This window comes from Paralichthys olivaceus, chromosome 23, assembly GCF_024713975.1.
Source record: "Paralichthys olivaceus isolate ysfri-2021 chromosome 23, ASM2471397v2, whole genome shotgun sequence".
NCBI classification, from domain to species: domain Eukaryota; kingdom Metazoa; phylum Chordata; class Actinopteri; order Pleuronectiformes; family Paralichthyidae; genus Paralichthys; species Paralichthys olivaceus.
In genome coordinates, this window is record NC_091115.1 from 10245561 (window position 1) to 10269766 (window position 24206).

Consider the following 24206-nt stretch of genomic DNA (forward strand, 5'->3'; position numbering starts at 1 on the left):
ATGTCCTGATTATGACTGTTGATCATTTTACTGTTGCTTTCATGTAAACATAGGAGCCCAATGTTAACAAATCAAGAAGAAAATTTACAGGAACATTTGAGCTAATTAACATTTTGTTTGCATGGATTTACTGAATCCATATTTGAGGAATAAGAACCAACACATTCCACATGCTCTAATAAGATTACTAAATGTCTTTCCTCATATCTGTTTTCATTAAGTCCAGGCTGTGTTGACTCATTACTAACTAGGTTGACAGACACACAATGATTTAGATGTGCCAGCAATCTAAGAGCAAAGCTGGTACTGCTTTTGGTGCATTTTCTCCTCTGGCATGCTGCTCTGCGGTTTTGTTGTTGATGTTTATCGTTATTGCGACCAAATTGCTTTATTTGTGTTCACTCCGCTCAGAAAAGCTGCACTTTATGGCCTTGTAATCGCTGCAAAAACATGAAAGTCTCAGAAGTGGTGGAAAAAAAGGTGATTTAAATGAGACACAGAATGTTTTCCCCTGTACGTTGTAAGGATTTTGCCAAATCACTGCTACACTACATTTTAAAATAATAACATGAGACAACAACACCTCTTCTATTTGTTAGATTAAACATAAACTCAGTGAGGTTATACTGTCCTCGTCATTTTACATTCTCTCTCACATACATGCTCTTTTTCTTCTGTGAAAAATTGTGACAGTTGGCACAGATGCTCCATCAATTTGGCCAGTGCATAATAACCAGTAAAATTAGCATTAACGCATGCTGTTGCAAATACTAGTTTTATAGACATCCATTATTTAAAAGAAAAACCTCCCAGAGACAGGCGTACTTTACCTCAAGGCCCCATTGAGCAACTATTACCTAACTCTTCCTGAAACCGGCCGTCATCCTAATGGAGATGGAAGTCTGCAGAAGGTCACTCTGTTACAGTGGCCGAGACGTTTCACACAAGCGCATTCATGGAAAAAGAAGAATGCAGAGGTGTCAACAAAACTACAAAAGCCACAACACAACTGCAGAAGCCACAAATCAACTACAAATGCCACAACGTCAATGCACATTCCACAACATGATGGAAAGTTACAACACAACTGCAAAAGCTACACAGCGGAAACACAATCACAGATGAAGTGATTGACAAGGGATGTTGACAATGACACAAGCAGAGTTAGGGGACAGTCACACCCACGTGTATGTGAAACGAAAATATTGCGATGAAAGTTCACCAAGGTTGAACTCAGTGAAGTGAAACCATGCTGCGATTTGCCTCCAACAGGAAGTTTTATTCAGGTCCTCACTTGTTTGTGTGACCAACCATTTGTTATTGTGGTCAAGTGAGTTGTCGTCTTTGAAAACCCAATCAAGCCAGCCGTCGTTTAAAAAGTGATGCTTGCATACTAAAGGTATTATGGTACAGGTGCTTGGTAAACCCGAATACACATATACCGTAACACCTCAAATAGACAAGCATCAAAATTTCTTCCGGCTCGACCAAAGTAACGCTGCCTGTTTCACTGTCAACATTCATTGTAGCTCACTTCCATGGTGATTGTTTCACTGTTGTGAGGATTAGGCCTTTGTGTTGTGGCTCCTGTGTTTGTGTCTCGGCCACCGTACTCAATGGATGGATCTTAGTGAAGCATTCAGTGAACAAGAAATGAAGCGGTACTTACACAGATGGACTTTAAGTGTAGTTGGCTCCTCCTCCATTTCTCACTGGGGCTTTAATGTTCAGTGATGATTGATGCGGGCTGCCATCAGTATCGATGGTCTCCGCTGTGCTAATGAATCTGATGGAGACGACAGCGCATGTGAGCCATGGCGATGCTTTGTTGAAGAGTGTTCCTGCAGAGTGTCCCCCTGTTAGGAGAGTGCCTCTCCATGTTTTCCCCTCAATCCATCATTAAAGTAAGCACATGCATGTGAATAACTCATTAGTCCCTGCATTGATCTGACCCCGGGACAGGCTGCATGCACACTTCATAGAGGAAACAGCAATGAGACAATGGCAGGAGGCAGCAATCAATCAGTAGCCCAGGAAACTAATCATCTGTTTGACGACGGGTCTTCCAATTAGCGGAAAAGCCCTCTGCGGAGTCCTATTATCCCACGTTCATCCAGGTGGATTTTTCACTCTGGCCTACACTGGGACTCCCAGACGTTAATTCATCAATACATTGGCTTGCTCACCCTGAGAACCCTCTGATTTGCATGACCATCTGAATCAATGGGCTCCCTCTTTTTAAAATGTAGAGTCCTTTCAGTGATGTCATGCAAATTGTGGAACGGAGGAAATATGTAAATGTGAAAGCAATTCTCATTCTACATGCAAGTTCAAAGTGGAAGTGAATAATCACAGCTGTTTTTAGTCGGGCACTTTGCCTGTATTTAAATAGAATTGCGCGCAAATGGTTGCGTTTCTGTGCCGCTCTTAAGTGTGCCCAGCATCAACTGGAAGGAAAAAGAACATCACTTTTAGCGGTGCACGTTGGGAGTGATGGTTATGGGAGTGGAAATGGAGACAGAAGAGGCCAGACGGAGCAGAAACACACACACACAAATGGCTTTTGACTGGTTGCGCTTTGATGAGCCGTGGCAAATCTGCTGTGACATTCTGTCTCTACTTTTCAGGAAATACACGGCAATGCATGTTCGGAATTGCGATGCGCTGGCTCACTGATGATATATGAAAAATTCACCTGTCATCGAGGGAGGGGGTGCAAAACTATTTACACCTGCCACAGAAAACTGGTTGCTTTAATTAATCAAAGTCTGCGGGGTCCATACATTTATATTCTGTCAGATCAGAAATCAGCTCTCTGTTTTTGCAATCCATAGGTCACCCTGTTGTTTCTCCAATATTTGGCTGGATAGGCAAACCAGTGGCATTAAACATAGTGCTAGCAGCAGGACTGTAAATGCACATTGACATTTCACTTTTCATTGCAATGTGGCTGCCTCCAGCAAAACTGGCTGACCAATGTGGAAGTTTGTAATTTTAATAGGCTGATAATTCAAACCTATAAAAGTGCCTGTAGCAGCTTGAACGTTGTTTGCTTTCTGCAGCCTTTACAGAGCCGAAGGATTTTTGTTATCTTGTCTCAGATAAACGAAAAGTTAGAGGTTTAAAACTAACGACAGCATGGAGGTTTGTGTTTTCACCTAGTGTTGTCAGCAGGATTATTATTTTCCTCAAGATTGTGAGAGAGGACATTTTTCAACAATTTGTTAAATTCTTAGGTAACTATGAATTCTTACATTCACTTGAGTTTACTCATAAATACCAGTCCCCTAACGGACAGGGGTGGAAATCCTTGGCATTAGGTATCTATAGGCTCACTCCACACACACAATCTATCACACACACAATTTCATTGTACTTGTACAGTGACAATAAAGATCTCTCTCCCTCTCGTTTGAATTCGTATCACATATTGGTGTGAATCAACACATTTTTTATATGATTAATTGTGTACAGTACAGATTCACATATTAAAATGAATCAGAAAAGCAGACACTGAAAAACATTGGCCTTGGTGGTAGTTTGTGTTTTTGCAGTGTCCCATTGTGGAATCTACTTTTTTGTCTTAATAAAGCTATTATGAATATGAGAGTCATTGGATACCGATTAATTTCTTTGTTTTTAAATAGTTTCATTCGTATCATTCGTGCTCTTATAAATCAGTCACTGTATTAGTGTTCCAAAGTGTGTACTGTTAAAATAACAGGTCTGATTTAATAATATAGTAATAGTAATATTTTAAAATGGAAACAGCCTCAGAAATTCACAATACATGTACAACATTGTTTCCTGTTACTCCCACTAATTATCTAAAAAGGAAATTGCCTTCCAGCCAATGACTCACAAATTGCCTTATGTTAAAAAGTTAAATAAATAAACAAGGTAATGACCTTGCACCAATCATGGCTGGATTGCAGCGTCAAAATCTAAGGCTGCCTGACAATGATCCTCACAAAATTAAACTGAATACATAACCAGTAGGAACACCATTCTATACGCCTTCACACAGCATGCTTTAATATCAACCCGAGAGCAGATGGCTTCCTCTGAATTGAACAAGGTGCTTTTAATATTTAAAATATTTGAAGATTCAGCGAGAAAAATCTTTTTTTATTTTTCATATTCACTGTGGATTAAATGGTGACAGCTCACCGCTTCTTTTCATGTGGGATTTAAGTAAAATCTGGATTTTTTTTTTTTCTCTCTATACAGGTTTGCTTTGAATTTACACATGCAGACACAAAAAAAGGTCAAATGGCTGCCGGTGGAGGGAGAGTGTCAACTTGCGAGGGGTGAGACAGAGAGGGAGAGTAAGTGAGAGGAAAGAGAGAGATTTTGTGGAAATGCGTGAGATTGGGGCAGACAGCGGGGGAGATGAACTTCCAGATAACATTCAGCTTATTCACTCGAGTATGTAATCAAATCAGCGGTTGGAAAAAAAACCCCTCTATGGCTAATATTCATGAGCTGCTTTAATTTAAAAGAGCTGGTCGACCGATTTAGTGGCATCTTTGGCTGTCATGTTGTGTTTCTGTAGGCACGCAGACTGGGAGAGCTACACCTCTGGGTATGAAATGTTGTGTGTGTGTGTGTGTGTGACTATGTCCACATTTTTCTCTTCCTTTATAAGTTATCCTTTGTGTCAGTCAGTGACCTTGAATTTGTTTTCTATGAACATATATAGATTTTGTCTTAGCTCTGCCAGGTTTGTTTGTGCATCTGTGCCTGCATTTGCCCAAAAAAAAAAAAAAAAGACTCTAAAGTGACCTGAGCATTACCTGAGGAGCGCACCGTGTCATATTTTAACTCCCTTTGTCTTTGACAGATGCCTTGGCTCTAAAAGCCTCTGTCCGTGGTGCTGAAGGCTGGCCTGATGCATGAGCGTTCGGCTCCGTTTGATAAATCCGCCATGTCACTCCGCCTCTGACAGCCATTCATCATGCCTGGCTTTCTCATTTGAAATGTTCTGTGTGCCGGATAATTCAGTAAGGCAAATAAAATGTGAGTCCTAAAGCTTGGAGTCAGCTCTATCCCACCCCGCGTTGACTTTTCAGTAGTGTACTTTATCTCTCTGTCGTAAGGACGCCGTGTCCCTATCTAAGCAGGAGCTGCAGCAGCTGTAGGTGTAGCACAGTGACTATATTCAGACCAGCTGAAGGACGAACATGTTCTTAATGAGGCGGCTAATGAGTTCTGTTCTTTTGTTGCTGTTTTTTTTCCTTCCTTCTTCTTGGTAAGGTTTAGGACGCCCATTCAACCATTCAGCTGAACTCTCCTGACTCCTACCCCGTGGTCTGACTCAAAAGACGGCTGTTGTTCTGCACCACTTCATCGCTATTTTTTTATTTACACTCCTGCAGTTAAAATGCCACGGACAAAAGTCAGTAGACATCTCATGTTAACCCATTTTTAGATAATAAAACAAAATAATAATTGAATCAGGTGTATTGTAGAAGAAAGCAAAAGAGAGAAAGTAGGCAATTGTTTGTAAAAGAAACAATGACATTTATTGTTTTTCTTAGCACTTTTCTTAATTAGTCTGTTGTGCCCATTGATCACATATAATACAGTTAATATAAAAATGGCTTTTTAACTTTACACCCAAAGCAACAACGAAATGTTTTCTTAAAATATGTATGCTAAAAATACTGAGAAAGTAGTTCCACTAAAAGTACTGGAGAGTAGCTTGTGATTCTGCAATGATGACATGGCCATGTTTTGCTGAGGCTGATGTGTTTCTTCAGTGTCTTCTCCATTTACCACATGTAGTTCTTGTTGTAGGCACTTACCAGGGCATAACAGACCGCTTTCTTGAGGCAATAACAAATCAATAGGCCTTTTTTTTTTGTCCACAGCAGACATTTTTGACATGTCGCAGTACAAAAAGCACAGGGGCAAATAATAAAATGAATGATGGCTGGATTCCATACATCTGCTCTCGTTTCAGGATCTTGGTACTGCGCATGCTCGGTCACTGTCACACAGTCATGTCGCTCGAATTGAACGGAGCCATCTTTAATGTTATCAGTACCTCATGTACTTTTCCCACTGTGACGTGTCAAAATGTCTGCTTAGAAAAAAGCCTGTCACCTCAGTTTTTATCAACCTGTTATATCTCTTTTAGTCCAACATACCCACGTTTTTATTTCCCAGTCACCATTGCAATGAGAACTACTGTACACAGCATAAACAGCCATTTGGAGAAATGTCCTCTCTAGATGCCCGTTATGTAGCAGAATTCCATTAAGCTTAATGTGACATTGTAATCAAAAGTAGTCTGCTCCTTGCCTTGATTTAAAACCCATTTAAACTGTTCGGATACAGAGGATTTGTCATTACATCAACATAATAGAATATCTAACAGTATTTCCATGAAAAATTAAGAATCCATTTTTAAATAGAAAAAAGGGGGGGTATACTGTATTTCATCAAAAGGCTTACACCATAATCACTGTTATTTGTCTACTCTACTAAATCTCCCTTCCCGTAATAGACAGGTGTTATAACTGTATCTCTAACTCGTCTATGGATGTTTGACAAAGCACAGACGGTATTGCTTGGGACCACACAGACAGTTCCACAACTCTGAACACATTAAACAGTCAATTACAAGAGAGTTGACCATCATCATCATCATCATCATCAACATTATCATCCTCATCTTCACTTCCTTTTTCCCTGCCTGCATTTCCTGTATGAATGGTAACGAAATATATCTTTTTGCAGTAAATGCCCCTTCCTGTTGATGTCAGCTTGGTTTAATGCATCAGTTGCAAAGCCACAACTTCAGCTAGGGTTGAAACTGGGAGAGCATGTAGTCTATTTTAAACAGTTCCATCCCAGTCCATTAATAGTTCTGCCATTGTATCTGAGCCAGGGACCAGCAATGGGTTTGCCTTTGAAACAGTACAACAGATTTGTCCACCCCTGCCCTATCGTCCATTCAGTGTAGTTGGTGTGTGGTGCTCTACAAAGCCGCTCTTCTTAAAAGGCATTGTCAGATACATTTATGACTGTGGCTTTCACTTCCACTCCACTTGGCAGTCCCTTACCCGAAACCCACAGCTTTGTAAAGAAAGGATAGTGCATACCGGTAGCTTCAACTGGTTTCAGCGGAGCTTTGGAGTCGCATTTCCTTATATCCCCGTAAAGGTGGTGGTTCCTCAGAGAGACATAAATAAGCAGGCAGGCCACTGAAATCACGGCCAAGAGCACACCAAAGACAGTAATTACTGCTGCATCCCATTTTTCTGTATCCTTGGCTGCCAGCTCTATTCCCTTAGTGGTGACATTGACACATTTGGTGTCATGGTTGTAGTGGATGCTGCGGACATCCACACATACTTTGTAGTGAGTAGCGGGGTTGAGATGGGTGAGGTTGTAGACCTGGACATCAGACGGAACTCTGGTGGTAAAAGCTATAGTAGGATGGTTGGCATTTGACAGAGTGTACCATTTAATGTTGGGAGCAAGGGTGCCAGGGCCAGCCTTCCAGGAAACCAGGATGGAGTTTGTCTCCACAGACTTCACTGCAACATTCAGAGAACCATTTGCAGATTGAGGAAAATATCCATTTACCTCGACTGAAACAGATTTAAGATCAGCTCCAACCAGATTATGGGCAACACAAGTGTAAAGACCAGCCTCGTTTTCTGTTATGTCATAGATGTCAAAAGTTCCCTCTGGGTGCATGTAGAACTTGTCAGAGACGGTGTTGGGCAGAACCCTGGCACCAGATGGGGTGATCCAATAGATGTCTGGTTCTGGTTCAGCAAATGCCCGACAATGGAGTGACACTGAGCTCCCGTTCTTTGCTTTAATATGCCCAGGCATGCTTTCGGGAGAGATGAGTGGCAGACAAATCTCCATCATCTCCCTGAAGTGCACCTGTCGGACATGCTGCCCCTCGTACTCTGGAGGCTCCACACAGTAGAGTGAATCAGGCTCCATGAAGCGAATGTTGGTCTTGTTCATGTTCATCCAGCGGACTACGCAATCACAGCGGATAGGGTTGCTGTGCATACTAACTTCTCTGAGATTTGGGAGGGACTCAACAGTAATCCTGTGCAGGGCACTGAGAGCATTGCCATTTAGCATTAGGGTTTCCAGCCGTGGTAGTTTGTAGAAAGCATTAGGATGGATGTAGGAGAGTTTAGGATTGTTGGTGGCCTCTATTTTAGTGAGCTCAGGGAGGTTATTGAGGGCAAAGCTGTCAATGGAAACTAGCTCTGGCATGCTATTGATCCCCAGTTCTTTAAGATGGAGCATATCCACAAAGTCCCCTCTCTGTATCCTTGCAATGGGGTTTTTATTCAGATCCAAAAACTTGAGATTTTTTACATTTTTCAAGGCTGAATGAGGCACCTCAGGGAAAATGTTATCATAGAATGAGATGCTCTCTACATTATCAAGACCAGCCAGTGCATCGTCAGGAAGCTGAGACAAGTTCATTCTGGTGAGAACAAGACTGCGGAGGTTGCTGAGAGGTTTGAAGTTCATATCATCAATAGAAAGAACTGGGTTCTCACCGATCATCAGAATCTCAAGATTTGGCATGGGTTCGAACCACTCTCTCTTAATGACCATCAGTTTGTTAGAATTGAGGTGGAGCCGTACAAGGTTGGTGAGACCCTGGAAAGCCAGTGGAGAAATGGAGGATATGAGGTTGTGATTCATGTAGAGCTCCTGAAGGTTAGCCACCTCTGCCAGACATCGTTCTGGCAACTTCTGTATCCAGTTTTCCTCCATATGAAGAGATAGAAGCTGAGGAAGGTTCCCCAGCTGGACGTCACTGATAGAGGATACGTTGTTTTGTGATAAATCAATCTCTGTGATGTTTGCCAAGTAATCCAACGGTTGCTCAATCTTGGCAATATTGTTTGTTTGCAGTAATAGTACTTGTGTGCCCACCGGTAATTTTTCCGGCAGGCTAAAGAGTCCCAAGTCATTACAGTCAACTGTCTGTGCCTCCATGTACACGGAACTGGGAGAAAACCAAGGTCTAATCTCACATACACAGAGTTTTGGACAATCAGGCCTCTCCTCAGTGGCCACAACAAAAGCGGCAAGGGCCAAGCCGACAAAGAGACGATCCACGAATGACACGTCCTTCATATTGGACCGATTCTCTCCAGTTAGAAATTGGTCCTTGTAGATTAAGTGGTCTGAGCTGTTAAATTCACAAATAATGAATCATTTGCTGCAGCTGCTGAGGCGATTGACTCACCGCCCTGTTCACCACGACCAGCTGCAGCGCAGTTCCCAAGAGATTCTTTTGTCTTGCTGTGTAGATGCCCTTGGATGTAATGACCAATCACTCAATGTTGCCTGCTGGTGTCAGAGTTCAGGGCCAAGACTGCAGCCAGGCAGACCCAAGAAGGTGGGCGAGCTGGGGGGGAAGGATGCACTGATATTATACCTCAAAAGACCTACGTTGAGCACAGTTATAGATATCCATGTAGACTCTTCTCTGTCTTTAAAGACTGGTGTCCTCATTGATTGTTGTTACAAGCTTCCAGGGTCCACAGCCCAGCCCATTCCTACCTGTGTAAGACAAACAAGACAGAGAGAAGTGGTGTGAGTATAACATGATAATACAGGTGGCTAAGCAGGGCAGCAAGAGAAGGATTTGGGCATATTGACATTTGTTATAGGCACACTGATGCATGTTGACATTTATAGACCCTCCCTTCAAGACACAGAACCAGGGATTTATATCTATTTGACCTTTTAGACTTCATTCTGGGGATGAACTGCATGTGCCCTGACAGTATAGCATTAATTTCCAATGTACAGCAGTGTGAGTCTATTATTGGATAAAGACAGCGCTTTATTAAGATTTTTAAATGGCAGACATCCTAGGGCTTAAGCATTAGCCTTGAGGGCAAGCCTCTTAAAGACACTGGAATATGTCAGGGGCTATAGCAACAAGTAAATTGACAGCCAATAACACAGCAAGACAGCGAGGCTGCACATGCAATCTAAGCATTTGGCCCAGATGCTGTTTGCACCTGTTTGTGATGAGACGCAGCAACCATGAAAACACATTAATGTGTTGCCATAATTAATCTTTGTGCAATCAACAAATCTGCACACTGATAGGAGTTGACATTTTTGGAAAATGCAAGTTATACACTTTGCCAGTGGCAACACATGACTAACAACTATGCTAGGGTGTATACACACACACACAAAGGCCTGAAGGGGGGAAAAATACATACAGTAATTTTTACTCTCTGGACAAATGCTTATGAATGACAGTCCAAGTCTTAAAAAAGATTACCACAAATTAAATCTTTGGTTTTGTGAAATGACATTTCAGGTTTGTCCAAAATGTCTCTCAGATGCAAAGATTGGGACTGTTGGCAGAAAGCAGCATACATGCCCCGGACTTTTTAATTCCACTTTGGGAATCTTTGAGAACGATGAACTCAAAAATGTATAAAGTCTCTGCTAAGAATCCAAACAATCAAATAAAATGGTGGAATGTAAATATAGTGAAGTATATAACTAGAATGACACTCAGTAGAGAGCATTGGTTGTCTAGTTCTTATAGTATAAATAAATAAAAGAAAAGAGTGATTAATCTATTTGATTTATTTTTGACATTGAAAATGCTCCTTGTTTACGTGACAATTAATTAAGAGCCAGAAACGGTTCACAAAACCAGTGTGTTTCTGGGAATTGTAGGAATATTTCATAGCTTGGTTATTATCAGCCCTGTTATAAAATGGAGTACATTTAACAGTAAAAGCTCAAACAAATCCAGCACATAACCAGATGTGTCCTTTTGTCCACCAGTAATAGTTTAAATGAGATGATACATTTCTTATAATTACACTTTCAAGAAATATGATTGAAACATTTCACTATTTTTCACCATCTCCTGCAATGGCAGATGCTCCACAGTTGAAGTGCACCATGTAATTTGTCATATTTAACTGCCTCTTACCGGACAGATGGGTTTGATGGTGCTTGTGATATTTTGGGCCTTTAGACCACACATCACATCATCATGGGTAAAGTCAAGAGAGACAGGGTATGAAATGGACAGAGTGCCAAGAGGAGTGTGACGGTGGCAGGAAAGCGAGAACAAGAGAAGGAAGAAATGGTTCAATTTCATCAGCCTCGCTGTTTCCACCTCAGGGGCCACAGGGGAGGTGGAGGGAGGGGAAATAAAGCAAAATAAATAAATAAGCAAAAAGTTCTGATGGCAGCAGAAACGCTGCAGTTTGCCCTACTGGCAAAGCCAAGCCAAGGGTTCATTCCTCAACCTCTGCTCCAGCACTGGCTGGAGTCTGGTCTAGAGGGAGGAGGGAGGAAGGGAGCCCGACATGGAGCCAGTGGAAGGAGAGTGAGAGAGAAAGAGAGAGGGGGTATTATTTTTCTAAAGCACCTGGCACTTTAATAAGCTGCAACACCCCGAGCATTCTGATAAACAGGATTTAGCTTCTCTCCTTTAGCAGGCTCTTTATTCCGGGCTATGTAGCTGATCCATGCCCTGGAAACACCAGCATTTCAGTCTCATCTTTGCTCGCTGTGGCTTTCCCTCCTGTACTAATCACAATTACCAGTGGTGTAATGTGGTCGGGTTAACTGTTAAATGCAGAGCTTTATTGTGCAATCACTGCTCGAGGCTCTAATGGGCTGTTGTTTCACCAGAGATGTTAATTGTGTCAGCGGGGACATATTTAGACTAACCATTTTTGTGATCGATATTTCTGCGACATAGTCTCTGTTTGAGACTTTGCAGCACTCAGAGACAAAGCATCCATGTTGGCACTGTTGTCGCAGAGTAAGACATAGCGTTGCCACACATTGAATCATGTATTAACTAATACAAATTTTGGCAAGGTGCAATGATAGATGTGAGGAGGACATCACGGACGGTAAGAAGGTAGAAGAGACCGACTGTGAGAAATAATTTTATTTTAATGTGATTGTTTGTTGTCCCACTTTGATGAATATCTAGGACAGGGTTAGTTATGCTATGCCAGAGATTAGCAGAAGATGGTGTGGCCAGCGAGCACAACACATTTCCCTGCTAAATAATGAGGATTAAATTGAGTTTATAATCCAACACTTACTTCGTAGAAATCTAGATTTTAGATATGATTGTGGTCACAGTATTATTAAGGCCGCTGCTAATTCATTTGCAGACCACTTTATTATTGGTTTTATGTATGTTTAAAGGAATCTATAAAATGATTATTATAGACTTCAAGCTGGGTTTGCAAAATTGTATATTTTGGGCAACCAGCAGTCAAGTATTTACTACTATAGATCACTATTATTGACATATGGAAGGATGGAACCAGTAAATTGGCATTTTCCACCATAGCACTTGAAAATAATATCACACTGTGTGCATCAAGATGCTTTAATAAACCAGTTTAAATAGTTGTTTTGAATCTCTAGAAATCTTTAAATTACTCATTAGTTATCGCCTATTTTTCCTCCATTATATCCAATATTGTGGTTATTTAATGGACAAAATATGAACTCAATGAGGATTTATACTTTCTTACTTTCAACATTAGCTCTAGCCTTCGATAGATTTAGAAGAGAGATTTGTTGTCAAATTATTATTAATGCTGCTTTCAAACTTCTGCTGCCATTTATCGCTGCATATATCTGACACTAAGAGCCAGGGCAGGTTAAATATTGCATATGTTTTAAAGTGAAAAATAAATGTTGCAGACAGATCTATGTAAATCTGGTTTAATTTCCAATCTCCTGGATGTCATCTCAGGTCCTAGTGAAGGGCTGTGGAAGGAAAACATTAGGAGTCATTTGTAAGAAGAGGCTGACTGAATTGGTTGTGACACCTTATATGGCATCGTGTCTCATGCGGCAAATGTACTGAGTCTTCAGGCACCCGTTGCCGCCTGAGTGGAATAGTGTTGAGTCAATGACTTGGTTATGCAAGAAAACAATTTGTAATATATACAATTGAGACATAGCCAGACAGCAACTCTGGAAATGTTTTGTACAATGTGCTCCTTCGGATAAGGTGGATGTTAATGACAAGTGGATCATCGTCAGAGCTCAATATGCCAAATCAAGAAGTGTTAGCACATCAGCAAACCTTAAAAGCCTTCAACGACACAGTCTCCGTTTAGAATGCTTTTTATCCAGGAGAAATTAAGTTTGTTCAGTGTAGGGTCCCTTTCATTGAACTAAAGGTTGATATAGTGAAGAATACTTTCCCACCTAACTGCATCATTTTAAGTGAACTGTCCTAATCATCTACAGGCAGTTGAACAGGTAAATTGGTATTGTACGCTCGCATTGTGTGAAGCCCAGTGAAGAGGCCTTGCACCGTGACTGCTGTGGCACACACACACACACACACACTGCTTCCATGTAGAGCTAATTTCCCACAATCCGTTGCACCGTGGCCAGTAATTGAAGTGGTACGAGAAGATCTAGAGAACAAAATGACTTGCCAGAGGAAGGGCTTGAACTTGTCAAAGTATCAGTAGTGGTGCATTAACCTCTGGTGACCCCAAGAATGTTGTCTTTGCAGGAAATATTAACCATAGTGACGCTATGATGCTGAAAAGAAGCCAAATCCCCAGCAAAGATTGGGAGAATACAGGGACTCCCAAGCGATGAATTATGTCTATTAGCCGTTAAGTGGCTACGTGACCATTGAACAAAGAGAAATGCGGTTAATATGGCAGGAGCAAATACAATTCCAAGATGGATGCTTTTAATCTCTGCTTGGGTGAAAAACCATTGGAAATCTTGACTAGGGAGATACATAATCAGCAGCTGGTAATACAACCTAGAGGGTTTGACATGGGATCTCCAGTAACCTAATGTCTACCTGCACTAACACATTAGGCCAAAGCTTTGACATTTGCTCGGGTAGCCAATGGAAGCCTTTTATAGGTCAGGCGTTCACTCATGGAGCTAACACGAGTTCCCAGGTGTCAGAGGAAAGAGGGGAGGTTGTGGGAATCATTCAAGCCACAGCCTCCAAAGCACCACCATTACAGTAGCAGGCTGACAGTCTAACCCATGGGCTTTTCACTTTCACCAGTGTTAATCCTGGTCGTGAACATTACAACAAACAAGTCCCTGGTATGTGGCTTGTTTCAAGTGTGTGAAATACAACTCAGTTTGTTTAGTGAAACCTGCAATGTTTTTTTAATTCCTTTGCCAGGACACTGGGGCTACAGACCACAAACTGTAACTCTGATGTTTTAAATGAATATGTAGAACAAACAACTGCCTATTGACACATGCAAGAGATATGAAGAAACATTAGCATTTATTTGGTGTTGTGTCTAAGGAATTCCAATATTCACCATTTTACCTTCGTTTTGGTCTCCACCTCAACTATTGAAGAAAATATAAATATAAAAAGGTAAACAAGCGGCTAAATGCTCCATGATGTTCACCAGCTAGCTGTCTGTACCCTGTGGTACTAGTCATGCCTTGTACAGTGGGTTTTTAAAGCTATTTTGATAAAAAAACTAAAATCTTCTGAAGCTAAAAATTATCGCTATTTGTGCTGAAATTCGCAATAAAACTACAGATTCAGGTAATCGCTAATACTGGATTTGTGAGTTTAAAAGATATAATTCGATCATAATTTTTTTGAACAAATGCCTAACATTGTACGATCTAGCTAAAGATCCCTTTATATTTATGTGATTTGTCTTCACAACCGAGAAACGTATTAAGCAGGACATGTTACAGTTGAATCATCAATAATCAATGAATAATCAACTTGTCAGTGCTTTCTGCTCGGCAATCAATGTGATAGAGACACTGTGATTGATATACAGTCTCTGCAGCAGGCTATTATTGGCCAATATAGCAGCTTGGCTCTGATTAATATCTGCGGGTTTGTCAATACAACCTATGACCTATGGCAAATTGCGCTAACTTATTTAATCCATAGCTCTTATAAAACATATTCATTATAGCCACTTATCTGTACCCCGGGCCAGCGTCATGCAAATTTTCATAGAAAATATATACGGCTGTGTCTTTGCATCAGCATCAACTGTTGGGAGTAACTATATTATGAATGTTTGTAGACTTACTGCGACTGGGAAGCAGCACAGAAATGACAGTATCATTGCATCATCATTATAAACCGGGATGCCTTTAGTCCACATTACTCACTGATTTCCCTTTTATTAGTACGACTTTTGACTTCACTGGATACCTTGGAATCTCTCCTGCTCATTTACACTGTTTTCCGCTACGTAAAAAACCTGAAGACCTTTCTCCTTTTGTTCCGTATTGTTCATTTTGCACATACTCTTTTTGCGTTGAGCGGATTTCTTGACTTCTATGTCCAAAATGTGGAATATACAGATAGTTTGCTCTCAGGAAATGGCGCCTGTACTAATCATGATATACCTGAGCAGGGATGAGGATAAATTTAAGATGTTCAGTCACTGTCAAGGTGAAAAGCTTTTCCATTCTGTTCTTGGCAACACCTTGTACTCACTTTCCCACCGGACCCCCCCTCCATTATACTAACACAGTGGCTGTTCCGGACAGTAATGGCACAAATACAGTTTGATTAGAGACCAGTGAGATATGACCACTTTAAATTAATGAGTGTGCACAGTGGGGGCACGGAGTGTTGGTCCTGGCGCTGCTAATTCAGGCAGGCCTGACTCAAATCGGCCGGGCAGCCAAACGGCCGGGCAGCACTGTTTGTTTTATGCTGTTTATTGAAATGAGGTATAAATCCTCCACCTCGCTTCACAGGGCTCGGACAGGTTTTTTGCAGAGTGGGAACCTTGAGATGATTACTTTGCTGCAGGTTGGGTCCTCATCAATGCCCCGCGATGTGTCAAGTTGACCTATGGTTCATGTAAAAATGAAATCATCTATTATACAAAGCATATGTTCTGTTGGGGTTATGGCGAGCATAAAAAGGGGAAATTTGTGAGATATATGCTGTGGAATAAGTCGAGATAAAGGGTTTTGTTGGGAGCATATTGGCCCTCGGGGAGATGATTATGAGGCCTGCACGGTTTAAGCAGTAACAAGGCAGTATTGCATCTGCTAAGAGGTAGACATTACACTCGCTGTGGTAAAACTGGGCGGAAGACATAAAGGTCAGACGTAAGTGGAAAGTAGGGCGCAGCCGGATTGCCTCGTCTTTCAGGAGAATAGCCTGTGTATTGTAAAAATGGTTCAGTGGGAATTTTGATCCACTGGTAATAAGCCTCCCAAGGCTCTCTTCTACAAGTCACCCCCCTCTCTCTCTCCCTCTCTCTCTTTCTCTCTCCCCTGTGCACATTCTTTTGTCTCATGATATTGCAGCCCCCACATCTCTTTTTATAAATCCTGTCCTTTTCATCCTGCCCTCTCACATTTTTCTCCACACTTCAAACCCCTATGGCGAACATTTATCCTTATGTTCTCTATTAGCGTCGCAATCCACCCGGGCAGTGGACAATGGAGTTTAATTTCAATTGCAAGACAATTTAATTTTGTCTCCATGCATATTCAGGTCCTTATCTCTCTTTCTGGGCATCTTACTGTCCTGTCGTTTGTTTGCTGTCAGCCTAATTGCCTTCTCAATACCTGTCACCCCTACTGTGCCAAATCTGTCTACATCTACATGTCTATCTACATGTCTGTCCGACTGCAACACCAATTGACTAATTACCAACATTTAGGCCTTACACTGAGAAAAGAAAATTGTCCGACCAACTTAGAAAAATTACAACAAGTTGATTCACTTTAAGTTGAACAAACTTTGTAATTTGTGAATAAAAATTTAATTTAACTATTCATTTTCTTTGTTCAGTGTATGACTTTTTTGGCCCATATTTTTGTTTTTTGTAAAACCCTTCATTCATCCACATGTAATTTACAGTTCAACGTCTGTGACCTTCACATATCTTGTCTGTTTACATAGGGAAAAATAAGACATCACATGTTTTGTTTGATTTCTTCAGTTGCTTTACAACATTGCAAAAAGTGGCAAATACATATCTCTATTTTCTTCAATAGAAATGTCTTTATGGGGTCAGAAAATACTCCTATTTCTTAATATAAATAAACTGTTAAAAATACATGGATTTCTATGGAAAAATGTAATTGTCACAAAGCTAAAAACATTTTTACGTTGCTAAGCTTCTTGTAGAGGTCACTGCTCATGATGTGAAATTCCGGTCAACACCAGAGAAACATTTCCGGTGAACACTGGAACTGTTGACATGAACTGTAACTCCACCGTAACTTAACCTAGCAGCTCCTGTCAGGCATTCTGGGTAAGCCCCTTCATGGGTGGAAGCCTTTACTGTCCCTCCCTCTGTCCTTCACCTCATTGATTTACTATTATACTTTCTCCAAGGTAAGGGAGAGTCCATTAAAGGGAACCTTTTATGCAGCGTGTATGCATAATGAAGCTTGCAGTACGTACGTGCATCCGCGTTTGTTCAGGCGGGTGTGGGGGGCAGATGGAAACCTTTCCCCCTTACATCCGCACTTGTATGGCCATGAATCAGTGGAGAGTCAACTGTTAATGTAAAATCAATGTTCCAAATTAACCACAGAACCCTCAACTCTGGTTTTTCCAGCTCTTTTCCGGACAAGATGTGTCCTTGTGCTGAGTGAGGGGAACATACATGCTGCACTATCGAACACTACTGCACGCCCACCTGCACCCGTGAGTACACACACACACACACACACACACACACAGAGAAAATGCAAACACACAGAAAGATTCTAGCATTTGCATACACAGGCCTGCACATGTCATTTAGCCAACAGTGATCTCACAGAGAACATGAAAAAACAAACATGCAACCGCTCGTTGGCATAATGCATGCACAACGCACCACACAGAGACAGAGAGCGCAGCTAGGTCTCCCTGTCTAATTCGCATGGTGCTGCATCTATTAAAATTAAGACAAGGTATCCAGCTTAAGGCTGCTGCTGATAAGGTCAAAGGCGTAGCGAACATTCCGACACTCATTTCTCCCTCAACATAATCACACTCACTCTTGACAAAAAAAATCTGCATAATGTTCCATGTATAGCTGCTAGCCAAAATGAAAGCGGGGAGGTGTGAGGATGAGGGTGGTGGGGGTGCAGGCAGGGGGAACGGAGCCAGCGGCATATCCCTCAAAGTCAGAGCCAAATTGAATCTGCAGGTGCAAATGTGGCATGTGTGCTGCCTAAGATGCGCAGCTATCTATATTTATATGAATAATATATGGCTGGTCAAGGGGCCACAAGCCTGCAGGGAATAAGCTCCTACGGTAGACAGAATCAATCATTATATGCCACTGAAATGCATTTATCGCTGGCTCGGACCTCTTTATTATGATTTCATGGGGTTTGATATGGGCTTTCTCTTTTCTCTTTTCATTCTCTGCTCCTCTTCCTCAGCTGAAACACATGAAAGAATTTTCGCTTTTCCAAAAGGCACGATGGCGCCACACATTTTCAGAGGCTCGACACTACAATGATGAGCTGATTTGGGGGCAGCTAGTGCTTTGTATGTGCTTTTTTATGCATATTTCCATACATGTGTATAAGCATGCATGTTTTTACAGTATGTATGTATATATATATGTGTGTGTGTGTATGTGTTGCCATGCATGAGTCACTGCAGTTTCATCAGTGCGTGCATTTTTTTGGTTTTGCCTCCTGATGCAGCATCACTCATTCACCGAGCTTTTCATTAGCGCTCAGAGGGCCTATATGTATCAGTCTGAATGCAGAGCAGATGGGCGGCACAGCAGTAGCCCTTAGATGTCCTGTCCTTCTTCTCTGCTCATGTTTGAAACTGCAATATGGGCATTTGTGCTCATCACGTCCATCTCTGATATGAATCTGCAGAATAGGAGACTTATAAGCAATTAATGGCCTTTTATTTGTCATCAGAATGTTTTATACTTGACAGATCTATTAAGGATGGTCAGTTTTTGTATAGGTCTTTGTTCTTGTGGTTCTGTGGCTTGAAACATTTTACTCACCCAGTTTAGGATTGTGTGTCAAACAAGTGTCACGTCCCATTTTGGAAAATTGGAAACACCAAAATGTCATGGATGCTGCCATCTTCCTCAGTTTTTGTGTGTCCCTTCTTTCTGTCTCTGTGTCTTTTGATGTAATTCGGGCTCGGCTACAGTCCATCGACTACATCCAAAAAAAAACATGCAACCCCCACCCCTCAATCCCTCTGCCCTCTGTCTGCGCTTATTCCATTTTAATGGATGCCTGTGTTTGTTTGGGAGCAGGATGCTATCAGAGAGCCCATGCTTGGCTGCACAGACTGATCCCCTGCAGCCGTCTTGTGAATATGTTTACATGTATTTCACTCAGGAGCCCCGATAGATCCTTGGGCATCTTGTTACCACTATTAAGGGAGGGGTAAAATAATCTTGAGATTAATTCAGTTTTGATGGCGCAATCGTTACCTTCCCGGCTTTGAACCAGCGGCAGCAGTGTTCGCCACCCACATATCCCTTCACCTCACAGGAACCTGCTGCCCTCTGCCTATAGAGAAATTAATATAGGAACACCCACGCTGTGCTGCCTGTCATGGTCTCTGAGCCTCCACAAGGCCACTGCAGGCACAATAACCCCCTCACCAGCACCACGCTTCTTACCGTTTCACACGCAGATCAATAGGCAATTCGCAAAGCCACTCACTTTAAGCGTGTGACTTGTGGACATGTAATATTGATTTGTTTTGAACAAATGTGCCCAAATTAATGGAGAAAGCCACTGGTGCTTTGTTTTGATTCTTCCTGTCAGCATGGGGGTGGCGGCGGCAGCCTGGCAAAGTGTGTTATGACGGCATTTACTTAGGTTTGAGCTTCTTTGTTTGGAGCTATGACATTGAACCTCAACTGCACGTTAGCTTTTGAGAAGCTGGTGGCTGAGTACTAGAAGAAGCTGCAAATGTCCTTGGCTCAATAAGCAGGTAGTCAAATAATTCAAAGTGGGAACACGCCACGGTGTGGAGGCCGGGCTTCTCTCGGCTGTCCGCACGGTGACTGATGGATGGGAGGAAGGACATGATGGCTCTCGTGTGGCATTTGACTGTGTGTTTCATATTGAGCAGCTGCTGTGGGTGAGTCATTCACACACTGAGGAGGCCAAAATCTATTGTATCCATCATCGGGGAACAAGCGAGTGGACACACACATGCAAACAGAGGAGATTACAACAGTCCGGTTCAATAGCCCCCTCGGTGAAAATCACATTTGTCATTATCAGCCATTATCTGCATATCTGCCTTTTGAAATATTCATGATTAATACATTTGCTGGACATTTTGGACAGAGAGAAGGGAGAGAGGAGGAGGGAGATAAAATGGGAGGGAGAGAGAGAGAGAGAGGGTAGAGAGACGCCCCACTGCAGTTATGGGATTATGAATACCTTCTCTCTCTCTCTCTCTCTCTCTCTCTGCCTTAATATTTAAATAAATACACACATTACACGATCCTGGATGTGTGGGTGTACAGGCAGGTGGTGTGATGGTGGTGACTGCGCTCGTAGATGCCTCAGCCTCTAGCTTTCATAATTACGCAGAGGCTGGATGCAACGTGCCGATGTGGTTTCAGGAATCAGACTCTCTTCCATTCACTGTTTAATAGTGAGTGTGATTGTGTTGTGTGTTACAGGCCGATGATGTGCCAACGCACTTTATTGGGATGTGTAGGTGACGAGTTGTGTGTTTGCAACAGGAAGGTTTGAGGCGAGAGGGAAGGTGGTGGATTTGTTCGAGACGTGTCTGGTGCGCGCTCACTAAGCAGGACCGGGGGACACGAAACTGCCAGTCCATCACTACACACACACACACACACACACACACACACACACACACACACACACACACACACGGAATTGTCTTAATTAATTTGGCTGTTTTACCCTGAACGCACTCCATCATGGATCCGGTCTCTTTGAGGCGCATCCTGCATAGTTGCGCAAAAGCGCATCTGCACGTCAAGCGAGAGGTTCGAGGCTAATCATCCGCATAATTAATCTTCAATCTTTTCCCCAAAATCTGTAATCCCTCACAAGTGCTTGGTATTGGTGAAGCTCGACGGTGTATTCATTCAGGTTAAAAGACAGTATGTGCGGTCACAACATCCAAAGATCGCCGAAACCTGGCGTTTTTCATTAACTTGCCAAATGCGTGGCGCAGACACAATTTGCGATATAACACGCGATATGTATGAAATGACAGAAACCTATCGGAGGAGTTAACAGAGTAAACTTACCCGATTTAAGCGTCATAGTCCTCGGATCGGTGCGTGTTGTCTATATTCCCATCAAGTGCGCCGCTCCAATGACGAGAGAGTCACAGCGCTCAACGTAAAGCCAGTCAACAATGTGTGGTCCTCTTCTCCTCGCGCAGCCGATGAGGAATCAGTTGTGGACTCTCCTCCACAGACAAACACACACACACACTCACACACACACGGCTTCTGCAGGAGGGTGAAGTCCCAAAAAAATCAGCGTGGCGAGAGCGCGCAGAGAAGACGCATGTGTTCCCTGTGCCCTTCCCCGTTCCCGTCTTCACAGCGGCTGTTCACGGCGCATCTCTCTCCCCCTCGATCAAGTGTCAGGCGGACCACATAGATGCGCCGCCGTCTCCTCAGCAGTCATTAATATCAGAGCAAAGTCTGACTCTCCGGACAACAGCCAATGACGTGAGAGAAGCGGGCGAGCTGCTCGCAGCATCCCCGCTCTGGTTGGCTGGGAGCAGCCGTCAGTCATATCCCAGAAGCCTGTTCTCATCCATGTCCTCCTCAGCTGGAGGTGAGGCACGCTGCAAAAAGTGTCCACAGGAACAAGTCAGTGAGCGTTAGAAGGACATGGAATAGGCACCATTACAATTGTATATGCATGTTTTAAAAAGTAGGTAATTATAAATAGATAAAGGTTCTTAGATCAGAACCAACTGAACATGGTTGGAACCAGTTTATCTTCAATGTGAAGCTCTTTCACTTACAAGGCCTGATACCTGCATCATCTGTCCTGACATTGTTCAATTCTATTGTTTCACAGAGCACTCACAGAAATATTCAACGTATTTCATAGTGATTATTAAAACGCTGAGGTCAGGAAAAGAAACCTTTTCGTAGCTGGAGGCAAAAGGGATCCATAATAATGTGTTGTAAAGTGTTCGGCTCAACTGTCCTGTAACCTATTCGGCACTAAAGCTCTGTGATATGGACAGTGATGTTATCAGGATAATTCAACATTTCAGTTGTTAATGTAATGGTCAATATTGCAAGATTAAAATCAAATCATTATTAATTTGATTTAAAATCACAGTTTTTACTACTCTTGATTTAAGTCTGTGGTTTACTGGCTCTACTTTATGGATATTTTACAAATCTCAGGTAAATCAATCACTTTACTTACACTATGTATGAGCACTACTTTTGTTTTATTGCGATGCATTAATCATTATTATTATTATTTATTGTTATCACGACTATGATCTTACTTCATATACAGATACTACATTTTGGTGTCTAGTCATCTCTGCTGCACTTGTATAACTTAAAATTGCAACATGAAATAAATGAGACAGCTTAAATTAACATAAACACAGACGTCACTGCAGCATCATATGAAACAAAAGAGACAGATCCATGTGATTATAAAATATAATGTCCAGAATAGAGTATGAAATGTCCGAGAAACATCTAAAATATGTAAAACCCTTTAATAAGTATACTTGTTTATATTCCACCTCTGCCAAAGATTCGCAAAAGTCATTAATTTGTAAAGTCAAGAATTGTTGTTGTAGAAAAAAGTATAATTTGGTAAGATTTCCATATTCATGCTGTGCAGCATGAGAGGGATATTGATTATGCTTAGCGACAATAACTGGGTCCTTTATGTTTCTCATTTGAACACGAGTTCCTGTTCCTGCTGGTAACTGTGGAAAACAAGCTGCAGATGGCAATGCACAGTGCTCTTTGCTCTTGTTGCTGAAGTTCAAACATGGTGTCTTTCAACAGGGAGCTCTTCTCTTCTTTTCTCTTCTTTTCTCGCAGCAGCGAATCTTCTCAGTCGAATGAAGAAATGAAGTGACAGCGGTGAAACGTGTCCAAGACATATTTTTATGACACGTTGCGTTAAAATGATAATTTACATTTCTCTCTCTGTGGAAAACCCATATGCAAATATTTTTCATTTCAAAAGCTTTCCATTACTTCACTGGTAAGCCTCAGTGTTAGTGCTCAGGAAGTTTCAAGCTTCCACAACACCCTTAGTTATATATTTACATATTTCATAAAAATCCTGTTCGGATTATCAGTCATAATATTTACACATCCGAGGTAGACGAACCATAAGCTACGAGATTGTGAAATGATGTTATCTGCTAAGTCCTTATGTTTTAACAGTGTTTTTATTTGCGATGTCAAGAAGTATTTCAGTACCCACAATCCTCAGGTGCAATAGCAGCTTCTCTGATTGGTAGAGCTGGCTGGGACTAGAAAAAAAGTTTACCACAACCACAAAAATCCTGACCACAGCGGCTGTGATCGGATTGTCAGTGTTATACTCTAGATTGCTTTAAAGCTTTATGCATACAAGACACAAGACACATACTGCAACAACAACAGGGTTAAATTCAACATGAAGTGCACTGGAATTCAATGGAAAAGAGATAATTTGCAATGATTTATGGGATGCGTAGTTCCTTCCCTCTTAATGTAATTATTCTCAGCTCGTGCACCTTTACCTTGTTTCAGTTTTCCAATGTTTCATGGTTACGATTGTACTAAACCTGGATCCTGACAGGATTTTCTGAAGTGCTGATGGAGAAAAGCAATGGGAAATTTACTTTGAGAACCAGAGCCTATAAGCATGATACACACAATGGTAAACACTGTACTGAAGACCACATATGTGCTCCCTTACTACTGCATACTGCAGTATTACTAACTTGAATACATATGCATTCATATTTGTTCTGATTTGATGTCACAGCATTTCATCCAATTACCATTCTGCCTTTTGACGTCTTATTTTACCACAAATGTTACATTAAGTATTAGATTTTATTTTGATTTGCTCCCACTTCAGAATAACAGCACAAGTGCACCACCGCTGTGCTTCTTCCTGCAGCTGGAAGGGTTTGAAAATCAGCTCACACCGTGGCAGCCCTTGCCAGCATGCTGCCACTTTTTGGTGTGCGATCACGTTTGGACATTTCTTGC

The 24206-nt window shown here is 41.8% G+C and overlaps 1 protein-coding gene across 1 annotated transcript; it reads right to left on the reverse strand.

Moving 5' to 3' along the window:
* Nucleotides 1-5499: 5499 nt before the first annotated feature.
* LOC109632837 (leucine-rich repeat neuronal protein 3) lies at nt 5500-21643 on the reverse strand. The gene is made up of 2 exons (XM_020092320.2): nt 21246-21643; nt 5500-9561 (listed from the first exon to the last, which is right to left on the reverse strand). Exon 2 carries the CDS (start codon nt 9130-9132, stop codon nt 7003-7005), a length of 2130 nt encoding a protein of 709 aa, XP_019947879.1. The 5' UTR covers nt 9133-9561; nt 21246-21643; the 3' UTR covers nt 5500-7002.
* Nucleotides 21644-24206: the final 2563 nt, after the last annotated feature.